Source organism: Enhydra lutris, unplaced genomic scaffold (genome assembly GCF_002288905.1).
Source record: "Enhydra lutris kenyoni isolate GAN:26980312 unplaced genomic scaffold, ASM228890v2 scaffoldscaffold10, whole genome shotgun sequence".
In the NCBI taxonomy this organism is placed as follows: Eukaryota; Metazoa; Chordata; class Mammalia; order Carnivora; family Mustelidae; genus Enhydra; species Enhydra lutris.
Window position 1 is genome coordinate 1076030 of NW_019154094.1, and position 22562 is coordinate 1098591.

Below are 22562 nucleotides of genomic sequence, written 5' to 3' on the forward strand. Positions count from 1 at the left end.
GGCAGGGTGGGAGGCTGCACCTGCACTTTATCTAGCTGTACTCCAGTGGCATTCCAAAGGCTTCCCAGGGGGAGGCGGGCTGCTGACTCAGCTTGTGGGCAGGGCCTCCCTCAGGCCTCAGAGTTGGGCGGGGAGGGACTCAGGAGACTTCCAAAGGCTTCCCTGAGACCCACTGTACCTGCAGCCTCCAAACCTTCCCTGAGGCCTCCCAGCTGGTCTGTGCAGAGGATGGTTAAGTCTGGAGATGGAGGTGACAAGACAGAGGAAGAAATACAACAGGAGGCTGGTGTCCCTCCCTTACTCTTTGAGCATACTCCTTTGTTCTCATGCTTGCTGGACTAGGCACACTCCATTCCCAATGCTCAGGCTCCTTCCACACCCCGCAAACAGGCAACCTGGGCTCTCTCAAACAGGAAAGTGCAGGTTCTCAGAGCTTTAGTGAGGAAACCCTGGGTCCCAGGCCCTGGGACTGGTCCAGAAGAGCTGCTGTCTGGCCTCTGCAGAAGCAGAGGTATTGGGCCAGAGGTAGGATCTCTAAGACATGGCCCTGCTCTGGACCCAACTGCCCCAGCTGAGGTCTTAGAGAGGGAGGAGGCTGTGCCAAGCCATCACAGTTACCCACAGCCAGACTTGCCTTGCGCTTGAGGAACAGTGCAGCTCAGTGTCCACTCACCTGCCACTCCCCGTGTCCAGTCCCCCTGCATGGTGTGAGCACATCTGACCTAGAACACAGTACCTGCCCTTGCATTACTTTTCTGGGGCTCAGGGACAAATTGCCGCAACCCGGGGTGCTGCAAACTCCAGAATGTGCTCTCTCACAGTTCTGGGGGCCAGGGGTCAGCAGGGTCATTCCTTCTGGAGGCTCTGAGGGACGATCAGCCCTATGCCTCTCTCCTGGCTTCTGGTGGCTGCCAGCAGACTTGACTGCATCATTTCAATCTCTACCTGCCCTCACATGAACGTGTCCTTGTGTCTGTATGTCTTCTCCTCTCCTTATAAGGACACTAGTCATTAGACACCAGCATTTTTGGGCCCAGCACGCAGCATGATTTCATCTTGAGATCCTTCTCTAATTACATGTGTAATTATTTCAAACAAGGTCACAGTCTGAGATTCCAAGTGGGCATGCATTTCCTAGCAACACTGTCTTGACCCTTTACAGCATCCGTCCTGATTCAGTTCTCTTCTTCAGGTCTGACCTCTGCACCTGCTTCCTGCACAGAATCAGAGGGATCCTGCTGAAGAGACCACATTCCATCTTCCCCTCTGCTTGGAACCAGCCATGACTCCTTAGTCCCAGATGCTTCACTACAGCTGACAGTCTGGTCCTTGTTGGCCTCTCCAGCTTCCTCTCTCACCTCCCTCTCCATCTTCCAACACAGACCTCCACCTTGTATCTGTAGGCTAAAATGAGATGGGAGCACTTTCAATTTCTTGAGTGTACCAGACTCTCGCATCCCCAGATCCTACTGTATCCCTCGTACCCCACTCCCATCTGCTTCAATCAACTGGTCTCACATCCCATGCCACCCTCTCCAGGAAGCCTATCCTGTGTCCTTGCAGCACTGACTTGGCCAGGGGCCTGTCTGACTCCTAGCTTGCCCTGAAGTCCCCCATCACATGGTGCTGTCATCACTGGTTATGGGTCAGTGTCTCTCACTAGACTTTGACAGACCTCCTGAGGGCAGAAATGGCATCTCATTGGGAGCATCCTGTGTTCCCAGCCCCCAGAATGGTAAATATTAAATGGAACAATACACACACAACAAATGCATTAAAGAAAACAGTGAAGGAAGCACATGCACAGTGCTGTGAGACCCTACAGCGCCAGTGGGAAGGGAGGGAGGTGGCATCTGAGCTGAGCTCTGAAGGATGAACAGTCCCTGTCACACGGAGTCAGGGAGGGATTGGCCAGCAAAGGAACCACCTGAAGAAAAGGCATGGGGAAATGTCCAGAGTGGGGTCGGGGGAGTCTGGGAAGTCAGACGAGGTCAAAATGTGAAGGGACTTTAGGCACCTTGGATCCACCCTTGTAGCGTCCAGCAGATGGGGGTTGGAAGGAGGTGTCAGCCTGTACTGAGTGTCCCAACACTCTCCTCTAAGCTCTAGCCCACTGGCACAGCCGAAGACCCAGAATGTGAGGTCAATCTGGGAAATTCCTGGCACTACTCAAGTCCAGAAAGGTCATCAGAGAAACAGATGTTCAACCAAGAAATGAATTCAGGTCTAAGGAGAAAGATCTTTGTTGTTACTTCTGGATGCCCAGAGAAGTCAGGATATAAGGCTAAGGTCACAGAAGGGGGTCAGCAGGAAGTCAGGAGATGGAGTGGAGCCCAAAGTCTCAGTTCAGCAGCTTCTTCCATCCCTGCCTGGAGGGGGCGCTGTGACCCTGGACAAGCAGCTTGGCCTCTCTGGGCCTTATTTTCTCTTTTATGAAATGGCGCGGAATGATAAGAAGAGACACAACCTGCATAAAGAGCCTGGCACACAGTAAGTGTGTGGTCTACCACCCTCAGCAACCATATCCACCTTTTTCTTGAACTGTGGGCCCCATGCTTTCATTTTTCTCACAGGTATTTCTTGTGCACCTATTGTGTGCCAAGCAGTGTGTGGTCACTGGAGATAAAATGACCAATAACCAAAGTCCTTTTGAAGGACAACCTTGTTGCTTTGCTCAGCTGTTCTGTCAGGCAGGATTCAGGCATTTCTGGTTCTCTGCACTGGGTCTGATGCAGGGGTGACCAAGATATATTGTCCTAGTTGTTTCCTACCCTAGACATTCATCAACCTCTGCTGGGTTCCGGAATCTTTACTCACAGCTGCAGACAGAGAGATGGGTCAGACCCAGCCAATCGCCAAGAGTAATGTCTTGCACTTACTTCTCTACATGACACTGCACTCCTGACCCCAGGAATGTGGAGGCAGTTTCCTGTGAGTCTTCCATCTGACCCCAGGCTTGGGGGGGGGGGGACAAGATGGCAAGGAAGTAGGAGGAGGCGTCGTTTCAACCTGTACCCTAAAGTGAGCTGATTACCTACCAAAGAACTCCAATCATCCATGAAATCATCCTGAGATCAGAATTATACACGTCTGGATCTCTACAGGGGCAGAAGGGCAGGTAAAGCGGTGTGGGAACGTCAGACTGATATCGGAAGATAAACAAAAGGGGGAGGGAGCCACCAGAGGCGACCGATTGGAAAGTAATACCCCTAATATGAGAGTACCCTGCATCTGGGGACCAGCATTAACTTGGAGACTGGTTGAAAGCCATCTGACCCCAGGCTCATGGACATGGCAGGACTCATTAAATGTCAGTGGATTATCTTTTAGGATCTTTTTACCTCCATGGGTTTCAGGGAAGTCACTGGGACTGTAGCGTCCTGAGAGTCTACTGCACCTTCGTGACATTTATCTCCAAGGATATGAATGATTTCAGCATTTGCCTGTCTCTCCCTCCTTGCCTGGTAGCCTTAAGTGTTAGCACTTAGGTCCAGTCACTTTCCATCTCTAGCACAAACTAGAACACCATGAATGTGTATAGCACAATATTCAACTACAGACTGGACAGTTAAATCAACTGAAAAACTCTTCAAATCCTTGGTCATCGTCTTGCTTAAGAAGTCCCCGCTCATTTTGCTAGGTGGCAGTGTGTTGGTACATGGAGGGAGGAAGCCTCATGCTTGATCTGCTCCTTGATAACTGGGTAAAGTCAAACAGACCACACTAGCTGGTTAGTTTGATAAGCATGACTGGCCTCAACACTGTGGGCCAGATAACTCTTATCTCTGGCTCAGAGGACATCCAGCCCTAGCTAGCAGGTATCCAATAGTTGTGTATACAATGCCTGAGCCCTTCCCTGGGGAGCCCACAGTGACCAGGACTGACATGCCTGCCTCTGTGCACATGACAGTAGAGGGGAGATGGTGGAAGAAAGATAACTGAATTTAGACAAGAATATGAGATGAGTGAGGAAGGGAAGGTGGTGGGCTATGAAAGCAGGGTAGACTGCAGGAGTTTTATGCAGAAGGGAGTATTTCAGTTGAGACTTTCTCCTCTATGGGTAGAGTGTGAGGAAAGGGTGTGTCAGGTAGAGGGAACAGCACGTTCTGGCGATGCGAGGTGGGAATTTGATTGTCCCTTTCAGGAATGGAAGAAAGCCAAAGTGGCAGAGGGCTTGGACAGGAGAGGAGGAGTGAGTGGCTCAAGATGGTTTAAAGCCAAACAGGGATCCAAACAAAAGGACCCTACTCCATAACCCTAACTGCCACAGGATGGAACTCATCTACAGGAAATACTGGCTAGGATACACACAAGAGGGTAGATGGGTTCCTGTGACGTCAGTCACAGAGTCACTCCTGAAAAGTCAATTTCAGGTAAATTAGGGATGAGCCATTCCTATTTCAGGAGGATTTTGCAGCTCACCTAATTTCTCTAGTGTTGTAATGAGAGATGAGTTTGTTTTCTCAGCAGTTTTATTGACCACCTATTAGGTGCCCAGCTATGGGCACACAATATTAAGCTAATTCAGACTGGTCCTACCCTCTCAGGGATGTTAGTCTGTGGGGAAGGATCAAAGGTGTTGTCAGGTGATACTATAATGCAATGCAGTGACCATTACTGTGGAATTAGAAGCCTCAGCTGCTCCCAAAGCTCTGGAGACCTTTGTCCCTATCTGTGCCCAGCAGCATGCAGTGTTCACAATAGCCACTTGGCACCATGTGGTTTGTGGGCAATGGTTCTGCCATGGTGCATGTTGTAGAACTCAGCCACTTTGAGCTCCAAGAATCTGTTGCATGGATCAAGAAATGGTCACCTCCATTTCCCACCAACTTCTCTTGGTGCTAATGAAACACCAAGTCTGAGCTTGAAATTAAGTGGTAAAACACTCTGGGGACCATTCCTCTGGAGTGAGCTGAACTTACCTAGCCTTGAGGTGTGTACTGAAACTCATCTGCCTGCAGGTCTGTGGCCAATCCTTAGGGATTCTTTAAATACCACAAAGGAAGTGGAGGTGGGGAATTGTGCGCCAACTTTTAATGAGTTCCCAGCTGTCACTTAAAATCCCGTGACTTGTTCAGTAATGACCATGGTCTTGGCTTCTAGGGATTGGTATGCCAGCTGGGCTTGGCAGGCTGTGCACGGAAGGGGTCTCATTGTGCTCTTGCATGCCATTGACTGACTCCTGATGAACCTAACTCAGTTCACCTCTCTGTGTCCTCCAGGAAGGGAGCCCAGGGGCCCTGGCAGATGGGCTCTGAGCACATGGGAGCAGGGATGGAGGTGGTGGATTCAGACAATTCTCCTAATCTCCTGCTACCCCAAGACATCACCTCCACTGAATTCTCTGGGGGCTTTTTGTTTGGGGGCTTCTTTAAACAAAGACTAACTAGCCACCAGTGTGAACTGTTCAGCTCTCTTGAGGTTCTTTAACATAGATTGATAGGCAAAGAGAGACTTACAGGTAGTAGCTTGGGTGGCTCTGTGCCTCAGGGCACTGACTCACATCAGACAGACTCAGGTGGAAATCCTGGTGAGCCACTTCCTTGTTGTGGGACCTTGGTGCAATGACTGGATCTCTCTGATTCTCTGTCTGAAAACGGGGACACCAATAGTAATAGCACCTGCCTAATGTATAAGCTGTCTGGTACTTAGCACATGTTCAGGAAGTGCTTGGTACTGGTATTTTATCACTGAGGAGAGCCCTGTAGCAGCCAGGATCCAGTGAATAGAATCAACTCACTGTCTACCTACCTTACCCTATGCCTTTGGAACTCCTCCATCCATTCATCCATCAAACATTATTGAGTGATTTCTATATTCCAGGCTCTGGAAATTTAAATACACAGCAACCAAGTTGAGGTTTCTTCTAGTTTTATGAAGATACGAGTTAATGATTCATAGAAATAAATGCTAATTTCAAGGAAATGGATTTGTGTTTGCAATTCTTGGGCCAGATGTAGCATATAGTGGAAAAATAAATGGATATTATATTAGAGTCAAGGTGGGCTGTGACAAAACTATTTTCCTGGACTTGAACTCGTCCCCACTGAGGATCAGGTCCCATGGTGGTTTGTTCAAACTTGCCATCATGAGCATGCTATGGAAGCACACACACATGTTGTGTCTTTCCATTATGTCAGCTTTATTCAGTCATAAAGCAAGGTTAACATAATTATAAAACATTTTCAGGATCCGGACTCACTGGCATTTTACTACATATTTAACTTGGCTTCATACACCTCACACAAAGCAAAGCCCAAGACAAAGTGGTACCACAACCCAGAAACAACAAGGGTAAGAAGTTATGAAACCAAATGCAAGGTCAGCCTGTGAGCATGCAGTTGGGAGGAGGCTTTGGTCTGTACTGGGTCAGCTCTCTGCCCTCCTGCTTATTATGTTCAAACAATGGAGGACCTCTGTTGTGTTCAGAGATCAGTCATGCAGACTTTTTGCAGGCAATTGCCTTTTTTGGTGTGGTCAGATGTGAAAGTGCAGCGTTTGGATTTTCTGACAGTTTGTTGCAAAAATGCTCCTTTTTAAAAGGAGTTTAATCAGTCTTGGGCCTCGGTTCAGCTGGTTACCAGATCTGGAAGCCATCAGCTTGTGTTGGTTTCAGTGATATCTGGTCTAAGCAGCAACACCCTTGGCTGCTTATATCAATGCTTGGCATAAGTTACTTCTTGACATGAGTGACTCCATCTTGCTCTGTACACCTGTTCTATCAGCTCCCCCTCTGCCACAAACTACAAAGCCCCAGGAAGGCATCCTGGTAACAGGTGTGTCTATCCCAGTTCTTAATCACTCTGTTTGCCATGTTATAAGTACTTATGAGTTTTTACTCACTACAGCAATTGCAAAATGCATCCTAAAAAAGCACATGGTTTGACCTACTTCACCAAATCATCATGAGACATCTGGTCTACCTGCATTTTTACAATAGCTGAACTTCAGCTAAACTTTCCGAGCAAAGAGCAAGACCCACTCCTATTTCTGACAGCTCATCTCCGTGGTCCTAGAAGAGAATCGCATTTTATGTTTCTCTTCTCTGCGTCAAGGATACAGATGTGCATCTCATTCCCATACAGTTTCAGATTTAAGGAAAGAGATAGCAGGGACCAAATTGGTGTTTTACCGAATTCAAAATAGCATTTGTTGGAGAACAATTGTTCCGACAGACCCGAGCTTTATTGTAACATGTCTATGTAACCATGAGTGAAAGATGTATAAGTAAGTGAGCCTGGGCCAGGTCCAGAGAATGGCCATGACTAATCCTAATGGCTGATGCCTGCATCTTCTCAATGATCTTGGTCTCAGGAATCCAGGCTTGCAAATGTGGAGGAAACTCACATAGGTTTTGGAATTAACAGAAGAGGGTCAGACACAATTAAGGGATTGAAGGATTTTTTTAAATGGGATAGAGATCCGCTGCATCTGTACAATATAGACCATAAAATTTAATGAAGGTCTCTAAGAGGAAAACAAGAGTCAGGCTCTGAGTAGACTGTATACACGGTGCCGGGTGATTTGGGCCCAATGAAGGAATAGAAATGAAACTTGGTCCTCTGTATTGGTCAGTTTAGGTTAAGTATGATGAGGTAACAACTGGTGACCTCAAAATCATGGTGGCTGATAACCATAGAGCTCCATGTCTTTGTCATGTTTATGGTCATTGCAGGCCAGCAGAAGCTCTGCTTGAGGGGGTCTTCTTCATTGCAAATTTGAAGAAGCTGCCCTCTCTGGGAAGAGCTGGTCTTGTGGCAAGAGCAAAATAAAGATGGAAGAACCACATAAAGCTCTTAAGATTCCTGCTTACTCGTGGCACATGTCAATTCCCAACACACTTCGTTGGCCCAAGCATAATCATAGCTGAGCCTGGCCTTAATGGGAATTAAGAATTATAATCCTCCTGCAGGGATGAGCCCTGCTTCTGGGGTACTTCCTCCATTCAACAGAAATCAGGAAAGGAAAGAAAGGGTGAGCAAGCACAATGCCAAGAGAGGGATACTAGGCTTTGGAGAAAGGTCCTTTATTGTTGCTGCTGTGAACTCAGAACCCAGAAAAGAAAAGGATGGGTCCTGAGGCTGTGTAGTATGGGATCTACATTATCCCAGGGTGTGGATATAAGGACTTGGGTCAGCAGTTCTGGCGCCTCTCACAAATGAAAGCAAATCTCCCTAATTCACAAGAGAAGTCACTCCAATGTCCATAGCTGTGCATCAGCATGCAGGCTGGGGCAGTTATATTATCATGTAGTTCCTTGGAGTCCCAGTTGCTGTAAAGAGATGCCCACAAAATCCCTGAGTAGATGGGCCAGTGCCTGAGCACCCCCAACCCTGCTCTCTATGAGTGAGGGTCTGGCTCTGAGGGTCTTGAGGCCTCCAATGAGTCATTTCTCAAGCCCATCTTCCAGTAGGCCTCTGGTCAACCCGTTCCCATTTCTTTTTTTCTGAGTGGAGAAATGGAGCTCAATTGAGAGTGGCGGCAGGCAACAGTCTTGAGAGAAGCTGAGGATCTCCAAGTTCTGAGACCACTCTCTTGATTTGCCTCATCCCACTGACCCTCTCCCCTTCTCTGAAGAGCATTTACTCTGAAGTCAGATTTTACCCAGTCCAAGATCTAGCTCTGCCAAAAGCTACTTACTTAATTTCTGAGTCTCTGTTTTCCTCTTTTGCAAAATGGGAGCACATTCTGAGGATGTGATGACCAGTGCATTGTAAGATATACTGTATGTGCTCAGACAGCAGATGAGTTTACCAAGGAGATGAATTCTGCCCTTAGCCTGGAGCCATCCAGGGCAGTTTGCCAGACAGGGAAAGGTGATGCTAGCAGATGGAAACATCCAAAGAAAAACAAAGAGTGTGGGGAGGGGCAGGTAACCTCCAGGAAGACATCTGGGTTCAATATTGTCTCCACCAAAAAGATATGCCCACATCCTAACCCCAGGTATCTGTGAATGTGACCTTATTTGGGAAAAAGATCTTTGCAAGTGAAATTAAGTAAATGATATTGAGATGAGATCATCTTGTATTAACTGAGTGAACCCTAAATCCAATGACAAGTGTCCTTATAAGGGACAGAAGAGAGAAGACAGGGGGAAGGGAAGGGTGTGTGGCCCCAGAGACCAAGATTGGAATGATGGGCCTATGAGCCAAGAAATATCTGGAGTGGCCAGAAGCTGGAGGAGGCAGGAGAAGATCCCCTCCTACAGTCTTTGAAGGACATGCAGCCCTGCTGACATGTCGGTTTGGGACTTCTGGCCTCCAGAACTGTGAAAGAGTTTCTGTTGTGTTAAGCCACACAGTTTGTGGCTCTTTCTTACAGAGTCCATAAGAAACTCATACAGTTGACAAGTGCTGCATTATTATACTCCTGAAGAGGCCCAACCTGCATATTAGCACCTTCAAGGTTCTGAGAAGTCCTGGGAGGTCCTGCAACATTGAATCTATCGTTTCTCGAGCATTTAAATTGGAATACTCTCCCCAAGTAACAAAATAACAATAGCTGGTCTGGTAGAAAGTGTGGCATGTTGTCTGGGAGTTGCTGCAGGTAAATAGTGAGTGGTCATCAACTCACTCATCAAAAGTCCTGCCAATCTCTTGGGGGTAGGGGACTGTCGTGGATGATTAGGGACACCTGCATTGCAGACAGGGAGACTCACATGTAGGTGGGGGTTGAGCCATCCATCCACTTATGGTTGCCTTTCTGGCCCTCTTTGAAAAGGCCTATCCAGGATGTCACCTGCCCAGTTGATGTCAGGAAATCCTAGAAGGAAAAAGGCATACTTCGAGGTAAAATTCCATCAAAGCTGAAAGGACAGAGGTTGGAGTGTCTGGGGTTTGCAAGAGGACTGAGGTACAGAGGAGCTCTCAGGTGGGCAGCAGACAGAGACAGCCATGCACAGTACTTTATATCCTGATGTGAACTCCAGACCCACTATGAGCATGTTGTATGTCTTCAAACAAGTAACCCACCCCTTGGTGTCCCCATCTGTACAAAGCAAAAAAGAATCAGATCAGATCAGAAGAGTACATCCTAGTATATCCTCCAGATCAGAAGAATCAATTGTGTGAGGTATATGTATGTAGAAAGAAGTACTGGGCAAATACTGGCTGTGAATGCTTCTTAAGGTCAATGCATGTCAGAGCAAGGGGTTTGATCTGTAGGCCATAGGAATATCTCTGGCTGGAAACCCAACTCCAAGGACATTCTTGATGCCCTACTTCGAGCCAAGCCTTGTTCCTGAGATTGTTTAGATCCAGCCCCAGGCTTATAAGCAGGCAAACCTGATGCAGTGTGTAGTTCTATAATGAAACCTCTGATGATGTCATGAGAGAATATGGAGAAGGGATGTTTGCATTGGGGTTTTGACAGGTGAGTAAAAGCTGTCCACACAGATAGCAAGAGTAAGAGTGCTCCAAGCAGAGGGACCTAATGGATCAGAGCTTGGAGGCAGGACCACAGAGCAGAGAGTCCATTCCCTGCATGTTATAGCAGTGAGGTTGGGTAGAGGCAAGAGGAGGCAGGTCTTGAAGAGCATACTAGAAGTATTGTGCTAGATCCCAAAAGAGACAGAAATGTGAACCCCCAAATTCTTTTATAATACCTCCCCCACCCTGCTAAGATTCTGGTTTTCCCTTTTTCCACCTGCTCTGTTCGGCTGTTGATGACAACCAGGTGAGCTTGCTTCTGGACACAAGAATCATTAGCCTGGGTCCAGGTGAGCTTGTCCGGGGAGAAGAAGTAGCAGGAGCCCTGAAAGACCTTCCAGCCCAGGGGGCAAGGCTCACAAGAGGTTTCTGTGGGAATGGAGCCATTAGCAAAATCGGCATGTCCAGTTTTCCATCCAGTGAAGAGCTGTGTTAACCATCACCCCCTGGTCACATTCCCAGTGGCCTCCCTTTGAGCACACCCAGCAGCTGGAAATTCACTACCTGGTAAGTTGGTGCTTCCCATCACTGAGTAGTATCAGAAGGAAATAGTAAAATGCTATGGATATCCTATGAGGTGGGGAAAAGAGATCCAAAGAACACTGTGGAGTTAATATCCTACTTTTGTATAAAATAGAGGGACGTGTGTTTGACATCCTCATTTGCTTGAAGAAACTCCAGAGTGGTGATTCTCAACCAGGGACAATTCTTCCCCCAAGGGACATTGAGCAACAACTGAGACCTCTTTCAGTTTTCTGACCTCAGGCAGGGTTCTCACACGTGGTGGGTCAACAGCAGAGATGATGCCAAACACCCTACAATCCACAGGACAATCCCCCACTGTCCCCCATTGCAAAGAATGATGCAGCCTGAAGGTCAATAGTGCTTAGTTTAAGAAACTGTGCTCTAAGGGAAAACACATATAACCACATAATATAATTACAGTGGTTCCTGAGAGTTAGGTAGGAACTTGGCAGCTAGGGCTCAGGAGTGATAGAGGGGATTCTCGTCTCATTCATCTATATCCAGTTAGTGAACAGACACACACACACACACACACACACACAAATTAATCCTTTTTTTTTAAGATTGATTGATTGATTGATTGATTGATTTGACAGACAGAGATCACAAGCAGGCAGAGAGGCAGGCAGAGAGAGAGGGAAGCAGGCTCCCCGCCAAGCAGAGAGCCCGATGCGGTGCTCGATCCCAGGACCCTGGGATCATGACCTGAGCTGAAGGCAGAGGCTTTAACCCACTGAGCCACCCAGGCACCCCAAATTAATCCTTCTTATTTGCAGATTCCATATTTGCAAATTCTCCTACTGACTCAAATATATTGGTAACCCCAAAATCAATACTTACGAAGCTTTCCTTGTCACTCACAGAGATGCATACAGCAACAAAAAGCTTGAGTCTGAGGTAAAATAAGGCAAAGCTCTGCTTTCTTGTTCCACCTCTCAGACTGTAAACAAATGTTCTTTCCATGGGGTATTTTGTGCTACGATTTTCACATTTTTATGCTTTCTGTCGGTGATTTTGCTGTTTAAAAAGGCTCTTGGGGTGCCTGGGTGGCTCAGTCAGTTACGAGTCTGACTTCGGCTCAAGTCACGGTCTCAGCCCTGCATTGGACTCTGTGCTTAGTGGGGAATATGTTTGTCGTTCTGCCCCTCCTCCCACTCATGCTCTCTCTCTCTTTCTCTATCTCCCTCTTTCTCAAATAAATAAGTAAAATCGTAAAAAATAAGATAAAATTAAAAATAAAAAGAACCCCGACCCTCAAGTATAAGGCAGAAGTGCTGTCGGTGTTCCTAAATGAGCACGAAGGTTGTAATATGCCTTATTGAGAAAATGTATGTGCGTTACATAAGTTTCTTTCAGACATGAGTGATAGTGCCGCTGGCCATGAGTTGAATGTTAATGAAACAGTAGCTATTTAAACAGAAACACACAAAAACAGGGTTATGTCTTGATCGGTTGACCAAACGTTATGGCCAGAGGCTTCAATAAACCTAATGCTGTTATTTCCCCTCTACGAGCAATGATTCAATATGCACCACTTTATCATTTGCAGGGATTTTATAAAACATAGCTACATGAATAATGAGATTTGCTTGTATATTTTGTGAATGATATCCACTCGTCCACTTATATAAAAAAGGTGTGACGCTGAGAGCACCCCCTTCAGAAGCATTTGATCCCAATGGTTGTTTGGGAACAAGGAATGTACACTGTGGCGAATTCTCCAGGACTTGTAACATGCTGCTATGAACCGACCACATTTTGTAACACACCAGTGTGTTATTAAAAGTGGCAGCTCTGGATCCTGACCGCCTGTCTTGGAGAAAATACTGTGGATTATCCCCATTTTACAGCTGAAGAAACTGAGGCCCAGAATGGTTTAAATGGGTTGCCCAAGGTCATATACAACCACAAGCCCAGAGAGGTCTTGCTGTCTCAAAGGTCTTGCTTTCCTGGGAGCCCTCCAATACAAATATGATCTGATCATGTCACCTGAACTTCCTAAGAAGATCTGAGAAGCCATTGGCTTTGGGGTGCCCCTCTGAGAGCCACTGCTGTGGGCAGGCCCAATGTTAACAGATGCTGAAGGGAATACAGCCTCTTCCCTCTCCACCTACTCTCCTTACCGTTGCCTGCCAGTACAGCCTTCATTTGTCGGAACACTTCTCCCCGCATGAAGTCCCGGTCGTGCCCAGCATCTCCCAGTCCCTGAGATACTGGGAGGCCCAAAGAGAAAGGGCTGGTGAAGGTCTTGGCAGAGAGAGGAGATATGGTTGAGGGGCAGGAGGCCAAACATATTGAACCCCACTCACCTTTTTCTTTGAGTTGGAAGACTTCCTTCTGCATTTGTTTTGTCCTCTTCAGTACTGGGGAGAGGTGCAACCAGATATCCTGGACCCCAGAACTTCCCTGGGGTCTCTCCCTGTTCCTCAAAGCCAAGGCTTTCTCCCATTCCCAGGGCAAGGCCTTCTGAGGCTCCAAAATTCCTCCCCCACCCATTTTTCAGATGAAGAAACTGAGGCCCAGAGAAAGAGGTAGAGGCCCTGTCCAAGGCACCAACTAGTGAGCAGTGAGGCAGGACTTCTATTTAGGAGGTCCTGTTGAACTAGCTCTCTATAGTTGTTAGCAGGGAGCCTGGAGCTTTAGACCAGGTCAGGGATGAACTTTGGGGAGACACTCACAAATGACTCAGACTGACTTCAGTCCATACAGCTCCCAAATGCCTTTGAGACTGATGTGTAGGTGAGCTCCACTCTGTTATCACTATGATCCCTCTAGGGACACAGACCAGCCACCCCCACACTGGCCTTGTAGACCTGCCTTTACAGGTTGGGAGCTAGTGTGCTTGCTTCCCTGTGGTCACCCTGTTCCCACTGGCCCACATGCCTTACCTTCAGACAGGACCACACTGGAGATAATGACCACGAGAAGCAGGGTCAGGGACACGAAGAGGCAGAGATACTTCCAGGTCTTGTCCTGGGATGTCTGTCCCCATCGCCCTGGAGGAAACCAGGTCAGCCTCCCTTTCCCCAAGGATATATACTCTCTTGCCCCCTGAGATGCCTCAGACAGTCTGCAGGAAACTGCCATATCCCCTGGGGTATTCTGGGTTCACTGCTGGACCCACCTGATAGGGAGGGCTCAGAAAGGGCTGGGAAAAAAGCCCATCCTTCTAAGATAAGAAGTCATGGGGGTGAAGGCCAGGGGGATGAGAAAGGGCTTCAGGAAGACTCACATCTCAGGTATTCCCTTCCTCTAATCTATGAGGGAATCAGAGCAACCCAGCACCCATCTTTTGTTGAAGTAAAGGGCCCCTGGTCCCAGCTCCTTGACTCACCAGTGTTCCCCGGCTGCGGGGGGAGTTTTGTTCTCAATGCTGTAATCTCATTGGGGTTTGGGGACTGCCTGGCTTCGACCATGGCTGCAGTTTACTCAGCTCTGAGATTCCCCTGCCCTGCAGGGTTTTCTGAGTGATCTACCCAGCTCTTAGAAGGAAGCACCCTCCTCCCCAACCCTCGCACACTTGTCTTCCTTCCTGGCTCAGTGTGGGGCCCCAAGATCTCTAGATGGCCGACAATCAAGTAATCTGATAGGGGAAGGGACCTGGGCACCTAGAGCAAAGGCAGTGGGCACCAAACTTCTCCTGAAAACTTGATCTCTGCCTGAGGAGGTTAAAACACAAGACAACACAGAACCGAATCCAAATTCCTGTACTCAAACCATTGCCAATCTTGGCTTCTAACAGCTTCTGCGAACAGTTATCTTAGGTTTGCCCAGTTGTGGACATGTGGCTTTAGGAAATAATTTTTTTTAAGATTTTATTTATTTATTTGATAGACAGAGATCACAAGCAGGCAGAGAGACAGGCAGAGAGAGAAGAAGGGAAGCAGGCTCCCGGCCAAGCAGAGAGCCCGATGGTGGGGCTCGATCCCAGGACCCTGGGATCATGACCTGAGCTGAAGGCAGAGGCTTTAACCCACTGAGTCACCCAGGCACCCCAGGAAATAATTTGCATGATTCTTCTCTTGGCTACTGAGGCCAGTCCCACTTCCCATTCATTCATTCATTCATGCATGCATGCATTACTCTAGCTAGCTAATTACCTATTTATTATTTTAAAGGTTTAAAATGTTGAATATAAGGAAGAAGGAGCTAGCATTTATTGACTGCCCTCTGTTTGTCAAACATGATGAAATGCCCTTTACGTACTCTATCTCATTTCATCTTCACACACACACAAAAATGTCCAAAATAGTGACTGTTCAATAAATGAAAAGCTTGGCATGGTGAAAACACAAGGCTAATAAAAAGCACAGCTAGGATGTAAATCAATCCTTTCTTACACCAAGCAGTCTTCCCCATTATTCTCTGCTGTGTTGCCAACATCAATACTATGCACTTGAGAGAAAAAGAAACATCACCTAGCCATCTGCTATGAGTTGAGTTGTAACCCTCGTCCTCCCCAAATTCATGTGTGAAAGCTCTTACCCCCAGGAACTCAGAATGTGACGGTGTTTGATAATAGGGTCATTGCAGATGTAATCAGTTAAGATCGAGTCACACTGGAGTAGAGTGGGCCCCTCATCCAATATGAGTAGTGTCCTTACCAAAAAAATGGGAATTACACACAAGGAAAATATCATGTGAAGATAAAAGTAGACGTTGAGGTGAAGTTTCTACAAGTCAAGGAACACCAAAGATTGCCAAAATATCACAGAAGCCAGGAGAGTGGTTGGCCGCAGGCCGCTTTCTCACGCCCACCAGAAAGAACTGATCTGCTGACACCTTGATCTGGGACTTCTGTCCTCCCAAACTGTGAGGCAACAAATATCTGTGGTTTAAAGCACTCATACTTTGTTATAAAAGCCCCAGGAAATTAATATATCACCTATTTTGCGTATTGCGTTGCAATCCTTAGCCACACGCAAACGCATTTTATGCAGTTATGACCACAGCGGTCTATATCACAGTGTTTCCACATGCATCTTAAAATCCTGATAATTTTTTTAATTCCTTTTCTTATTCATTAAATTTTTTTTATTTTTTATAAACATGTAATGTATTATTAGCCCCAGGGGTACAGGTCTGTGAATCGCCAGGTTTACACACTTCACAGCATTCACCATAGCACATACCATTCCCCAATGTCCATAATCCCACCACCCTCCCCCTACCCCTGTCTCCCCAGCAGCCCTCAGTTTGTTTTGTGAGATTAAGAGTCTCTTATGGTTTGTCTCCCTCCCGATCATATCTTGTTTCATTTATTCTTCTCCTATCTCCCAAACCCCCCACATTGCATCTCCACTTCCTCATATCAGGGAGATCATATGATAGTTTTTCTCCTATTGAAAATCCTGATAATTTTTTAAACAGGAAAAAGTCCTCATGCTTATTAGGGATCAGGAAGATGCAATCTAAATGAATAAGGAGATATTACTATGTGCATATCCGATTGGGGCATATTTTTAAATCCGTCACTAAGTGTTGGTGAAAATATGGAGAAACTGGAACATTCATACACTGCTGGTGTGAGTGTACATTGTTGCAAAAATTCTGGAAAACAGTTCAGCACAAATAACAAAGCTGAGAACACAAACACCCTTGGGGTTGCACTAGTAAGTGTATATCCAACCCAGTCGCATGCTTGTTTGCATGTTTATGCCTTCACAGTTTTTTGTAATTGCCCAAACTGAAAATAATCAAATGCCCACCTGAGTAGGTTAGAAGAATACAACTGCGATATATCGGTATGACAGAAAAACAGAAAACATACATCCATGAAGATGAGCCAACAAGAGCTGTGTACAACAGCTTGGATGAGTCTTTCATATTTTATTCTTGTGAGAAAACATACGCACATGCACGCATACACACACACACACACACACACACACACATACACACAAGACTACAAAACTATCTCTCCATAAGCAAAATCAAGTATCCAAAACAATTTGTGGGGGCGCCTGGGTGGTTCAGTCGTTAAGCATCTGCCTTCGGTTCAGGTCTTGATCCCCAGGTCCTGGGGAGCCTCGAATGGGACTCCCTGCTCAGCAGGGAGCCTACTTCTCCCTCTCCTGCTCCCCCTGCTTGTGTTCCCTCTCTTGCTGTCTCTTTCTATCAAATAAATAAATAAAATGTTAAAAAAAAATTTGTCCTACCTACTCTCAAATGGATGAACAATGAAGAGTGTGTGAGAGATAAGCAGATAGGCATATAGATGATAGATAGATGATAGATAATAGTTCATTAAAGCAAATCTAGGGGGCACCTGGGTGGCTCAGTGGATTAAGCCGCTGCCTTCGGCTCAGGTCATGATCTCAGGGTCCTGGGATCGAGTCCCACATCGGGCTCTCTGCTCAGCAGGGTGCCTGCTTCCCTCTCTCTCTCTGCCTGCCTCTCCGTCTACTTGTGATCTCTCTCTGTCAAATAAATAAATAAAATCTTTTAAAAAAAAAAAAAGCAAATCTAGCACAGAGTTAATAAATGGTGAATCTAGATGAAGGGCACACAAGTCCATTGGACTATTCCTGCAACCTTTCTGTAGATCTAAATTTTTTCAATTTAAAAGTTGTGGAGAAAAAGTTCAAAAATGTGAAATGCTAATGTTCATAGAGGTTTTGTATGTAATAGCCTCAAATCTCAAATAACTAAAATGTCCATCAATTTGTGAATGGATAAACAAATAGTAACATCTATGCAACGAACTACAACTGAGAGATGAAAAAGAAATGTGTTGATTCGTGCAGCAGCATGGGTGGTTCCCAAAGGCATGTTCAGGGAGTGAAGCCAGACCAAAAGGACTAGCTAACTATAGGATCTTCTCTACACAGAGCTAATTATAGTGACAGAAAGCAGAATATACTTGTCTGGAATTGGGGATGGGGGGTTGACTGGGAACTTTGAGGGAGTCATGGAAATGTTCTACATCTTGATTGTGGTTGCGCTTCCATGCCAAATTCATCAAATATATATAACTTCAAATGAGGTCATTTTATGTGAATTATATATATCAATAGAGTTAATTTTGTCTAATAGCAAAACTAAACTATATTGTTTAGGGGTATATAGATAGATATACATGGGTTTAAAAAAATTGTCAAGAAAATTGGTAAATGATTGTCAGAAATTCGGGATACTGGATAAGTCTGGAGAATTAACCTGTGTGATGAGAAACGCGAATGTGACATTTCTGGATCTGGCAAGCATCTTTTACTGCAGTTGGGTTGTAAATGTGTGAACACTGATTACATAACTATTCATTGATTGTATATGTTTGTTTATACATTTTGTGTATATACATTATATTTCACAATAAAGATAAAAATGTTGTGAAAAGAGATATGAAAATACTTTGCACAGTTAAACTGCCAAATAACTGTTAACGGAATAGGGGACTTTATAGTTCCCTTGCTTTTGGGGATCAAATGTAAAAAAAAAAAGATGGATTTTCCAATTTGCATGACCTACTTGACACCCATCTATCAATTAGCATTTTCTGCAGACCTATTTTAGAAGACAACGTAATGATAATGTCATCTTACTTTTTTTAAAAAAGATTTTATTTATTTATTTGACAGAGATCACAAGTAGGCAGAGAGGCAGGCAGAGAGAGAGGAAGGGAAGCAGGCTCCCCGCTGAGCAGAGAACCTGATGCAAGGCTCGATCCCAGGACCCCGGGACCATGACTGGAGCTGAAAGTGAAAGCAGAGGCTTTAATCCACTGAACCACCCAGGCACCCCATCATCTTACTTTAACCACCAATTCAGAATATTTTTATGTCTGATATTGGGTGATATTGCCCTCTAGATGATTCCCATAAATTTTGTTTCCACAATCCTAGAGAGAAATTATTTAAGGGAGGTGAAAGATAAGGACAGAAACTTCGTAGACCTGGACTCACCATCAGACAACTCAGAAGTGTTGGAGAGATAAAAATTTAAACCCAAAGAACATGCCAATTCATGCATACAGAATGAGCTAGGTTTATCATTGAATAGAGAAAATGTCCAGAATGCCTGCATGTAGGCTGTAATTGACTACCAAGATGTAAATTTTCAACTCTATTTTATGGAATTAAAACTGCAGTTGATACACATCACCTTATGGTAAACAGTTGGCACTTACTGAATTCACATGGGTTTTTTTGTATTAGCCATGCCTTTTAATTTCCTGATGTGTTGACACCTAGGGCCTTGCTGACTCTGGAGAGACTAGACAATTTCTAGAGGGAGCAAACAACTCACTTAAGAGTACCTCATTCATATGCATGTCAACGCACCCAAAGCCCATACCCCCAACTACTTCGTCTAGATACAAATCGTATAATTCATATAAATTTTATGTAATCATTTATAAATATTCATATACCTATTTTATATTTACAAAGTATTTATAAGCATATTTTTAAATTTATATGCATTTAATTATATCTAATATTCATCAAATATTTATAAAAAGTCATTGTATATATGTCCCAAGAAACACTCAAGAGATTCCAAACCACCCATACCTTCCTACTGCTAGTGAAGCCTCTGGCTTAGCCACAGACCCCAAGAGTTAAAACCCAAAACAGACAAGACCACTTAACTCATTTTTTTTTCTTTATAAAATTATTTATTTGAGAGAGAAAGTGAGCAAGAGAAAGAGAGCGAGCGCGAGTGGAGAATGACCTGAAGGAAAAGCAGGCTCCAGGGAGCCGGATTGGGGGGCTCCGGTAACTCGGAGTACCCTGGGATCACCACCTGAGCGGAAGGCAGCCCCTTAACCAACTGAGCCACCTAGGCGCCCCAAGATCGCTTAACTCTTACACTAAATCCCATTGTGCTTATTTCTTACGCATTTTAGGAGGCACTGATAAAGGTGTTTTGCAATGATCCCAACGTTTCAACGGTCAGACCAGAAAAATCCCACTAACAATGGACCGCCCAGAAGACCACACTCCACACGCCCCATTCGCGGCCCAGGTGACCGCCCCTGACCGCGTGCTTTCTGCCTGCGCTCTTGCACAACACCCCTTCCCCTACAAACTCTCCTTATAAAACTCTAGGTGTCCCTCTTGTGGGCACGAGAGGTCGGTAGCTAAAGTTTGAGCCTGCACCTGCCCGGGCTGCCCATACACGAAACAAATCTCTCTCTTTTTCTTCCCAACCCTCCTCTCTTGAGTTACTGGCTTCTCTTGCGAAGAGTTTATCCGAGTTTATTCACGCAACAGTGTTGGCGAGCCCAGCCAGGGGCTGCGCTCTCAATTTGTCCAGCCCCCTGGGGATTCCGGGAAAGCGGGGTTGCCATTGGCTCGGGCAGCGCCAGGGCCGCGGGTTCCTTTTCTGAGTTACAGGCTATGATCCATCATCTGGTAAGAGCACGTGTACTCTTAGGCGGGCGGAGCCCCAATCTTTAAAAGTAACAGCAAAGTGGGGCGCCTGTGTGCCTCCGTGGGTTAAAGCCTCTGCGTTCGGCTCAGGTCATGATCCCGGGGTCTCAGGATCGAGCCCCGCATTGGGCTCTCTGCTCAGCGGGGAGCCTGCTTCCCTTCCTCTCTCTCTCTCTCTCTCTCTCTCTCTCTCTCTCTCTGCCTGCTTCTCTGCCTAATTGTGATCTCTGTCTGTCAAATAAATAAATAAATAAATAGTCTTTAAAAGTAACAGCAAACTAAAATAAGTTAAAAACAGAGAGGGAGGCAAACCGTAGGAGACTCTTAACTCTAGGAAACAAACTGAGGAATGCTGGGGGTGGGGGGGATGGGCATTAAGGAAAGCACATGATGGAATGAGCACTGGGTGTTATATGCAACGGATGGCTCACCAACTTCTATCTCTAAAACTAATAATATAGTAAATGCTAATTAAGTTGAAATCAAATAAAATTAAAAGGTAAAAAAATAAAAATAACAGAGAACTTCAAAATGCACACAACTAGAAATTGGATTGATGAAACCATTTTTGAAACCAGCCGAAAGGCAGGTCTGGGGTGGTGAGAGTTAAGAGTTTAGTTTGGACCTATTGAGCCCAAGATCCCTAAGAGTCTGCCTTTTGGAGATGTTTCCAGAAGCTTTTATAATCTGGAGCCACTTCTCTCCCCAGTCCTCCAGATGCGTGGAGATGTCAGGAATCCTATTGCTACACACCGCGGGTCTTAAATTTTGTTTCATTAGGAAATAACTTAGATCTACTTACTTTCTGGTTATTTGTGGGTTTTTTTACAACTTATATTTTAATTAACTTCCTTTCAATTTTCCATCTTTTTGGATTTCATATTTATTTTAATTAGCAACAAAGAAACCTGCTATTGAAAAATACCACACAGAGGGAGACCCTACACACATAATAGACCTCTCATGTATCTGTTTGCTGGTGAACCTCATGAAATCATTCATGGACATCCATTTAAAATCTTTGGAAATGGCCCTGGGAGCATACTGCAAATGAAGAAACATTTGTTTATTCCAGAATTGCCAGGTGGTCCCTTTGCTAATGACACAACCACAGAGCAGCATATTCCCCCATTGCTGGCTTTTGGTATCTCCTCTAAGCAGCTTCTCCAATAGGACTTGATCCCCCTCCCCACTCTGTCATGGTTTGCTCGGGGCTTTGCACTCACTCTTCCTTCAGGACAGGATGCTTCTCTCCGCTAAACACACTTTCCCCAGTCTTCTTGTAGTTTTTAATCTTGGAATGCCTTTCACTTTCATTTTTGAAATATGGCTTTGGTGGATATATGATCCTCTGTATCTTTCCTTGACCTGGTGCTTTTTGCCCATGAGGTACAAAGCAGGTTCATGGAAACAAAACCCCAAATCATTACTAAGGAATTACTCATGGGATTTTCGGAGAAGCCAGAGGATCAGTAACTTCTCTTTGGGCTGAATTTGATCTTCACAACTGAGTCCTTGCTTACTGTCACCTGTGAGTCCCACCTCCACTACCCCTTGGGATTTATCTTCTCCAGCTGCTCCTTTACTTGACATCTTTTCACCTCCATCACGCGGTCCCTGACATATCAGAAGACATCCAGAAGGGTACAAAGTAATCACTTTGGCAGACTGCCTCACCTGGATGGTTTTAGCTGGGATGAATGATTGTCTCCTTGACCATGATTTGTTTGTAGCCATTGCCTACTTTGTATCTTGCCTGCTTTTATAACCTATAAGCTTACAGCTCTGGGTCCAGCCGGTTGCACCTCAGTTCATTATTCTTGTGCACTCCCTGACTCATCACCTGATTTTAATCAGGGTATTATTACACCCACAATAAGATCTTTCTAATTTCTTCAGTTATCTTGCCATCTTCACTGAGTTCTCTTGTGTCTGTGAGTTCGTGAGCACCCTCAGAGACTATGAATTGGAGAAGGGAATTACTCTAAAATATGTAGAATAAGTGGGGCTATTTCCTGGTTATTCTTCCAGATTACAGCTTCATTATTTCACTCAGAAAAGATTCTCTAAAATTAGAAATGTTATTTTTGTGTGTTCATGTTCTTTTACATCCATGTTAAAAATACATTTTAAATAAATAAATAAATAAAGATTCTCACAATCCCTTCTCCCACAAGAGGACAAATAAAGACTTCTGAATTATCTGACATTATTGTTTGGCTTTGGATTCTTTGAAAAG

General features: G+C 45.3%; 1 protein-coding gene and 1 pseudogene across 1 annotated transcript; both read right to left on the bottom strand.

The window, feature by feature from the left end:
• Positions 1-1457, bottom strand: part of LOC111143933 — a 5976-nt pseudogene extending 4519 nt beyond the window's left edge.
• Positions 1458-8133: 6676 nt separating this feature from the next.
• LOC111143734 (long intergenic non-protein coding RNA 1835) lies at positions 8134-14368 on the bottom strand. Its single transcript, XM_022497556.1, has 7 exons — positions 14287-14368; positions 13841-13948; positions 13262-13315; positions 13076-13165; positions 10645-10796; positions 9659-9762; positions 8134-8272 (listed from the first exon to the last, which is right to left on the bottom strand). The coding sequence occupies exons 1-7, from the start codon at positions 14366-14368 to the stop codon at positions 8134-8136; spliced, it is 729 nt and encodes a 242-aa protein (XP_022353264.1).
• Between the last annotated feature and the right edge of the window lie 8194 nt (positions 14369-22562).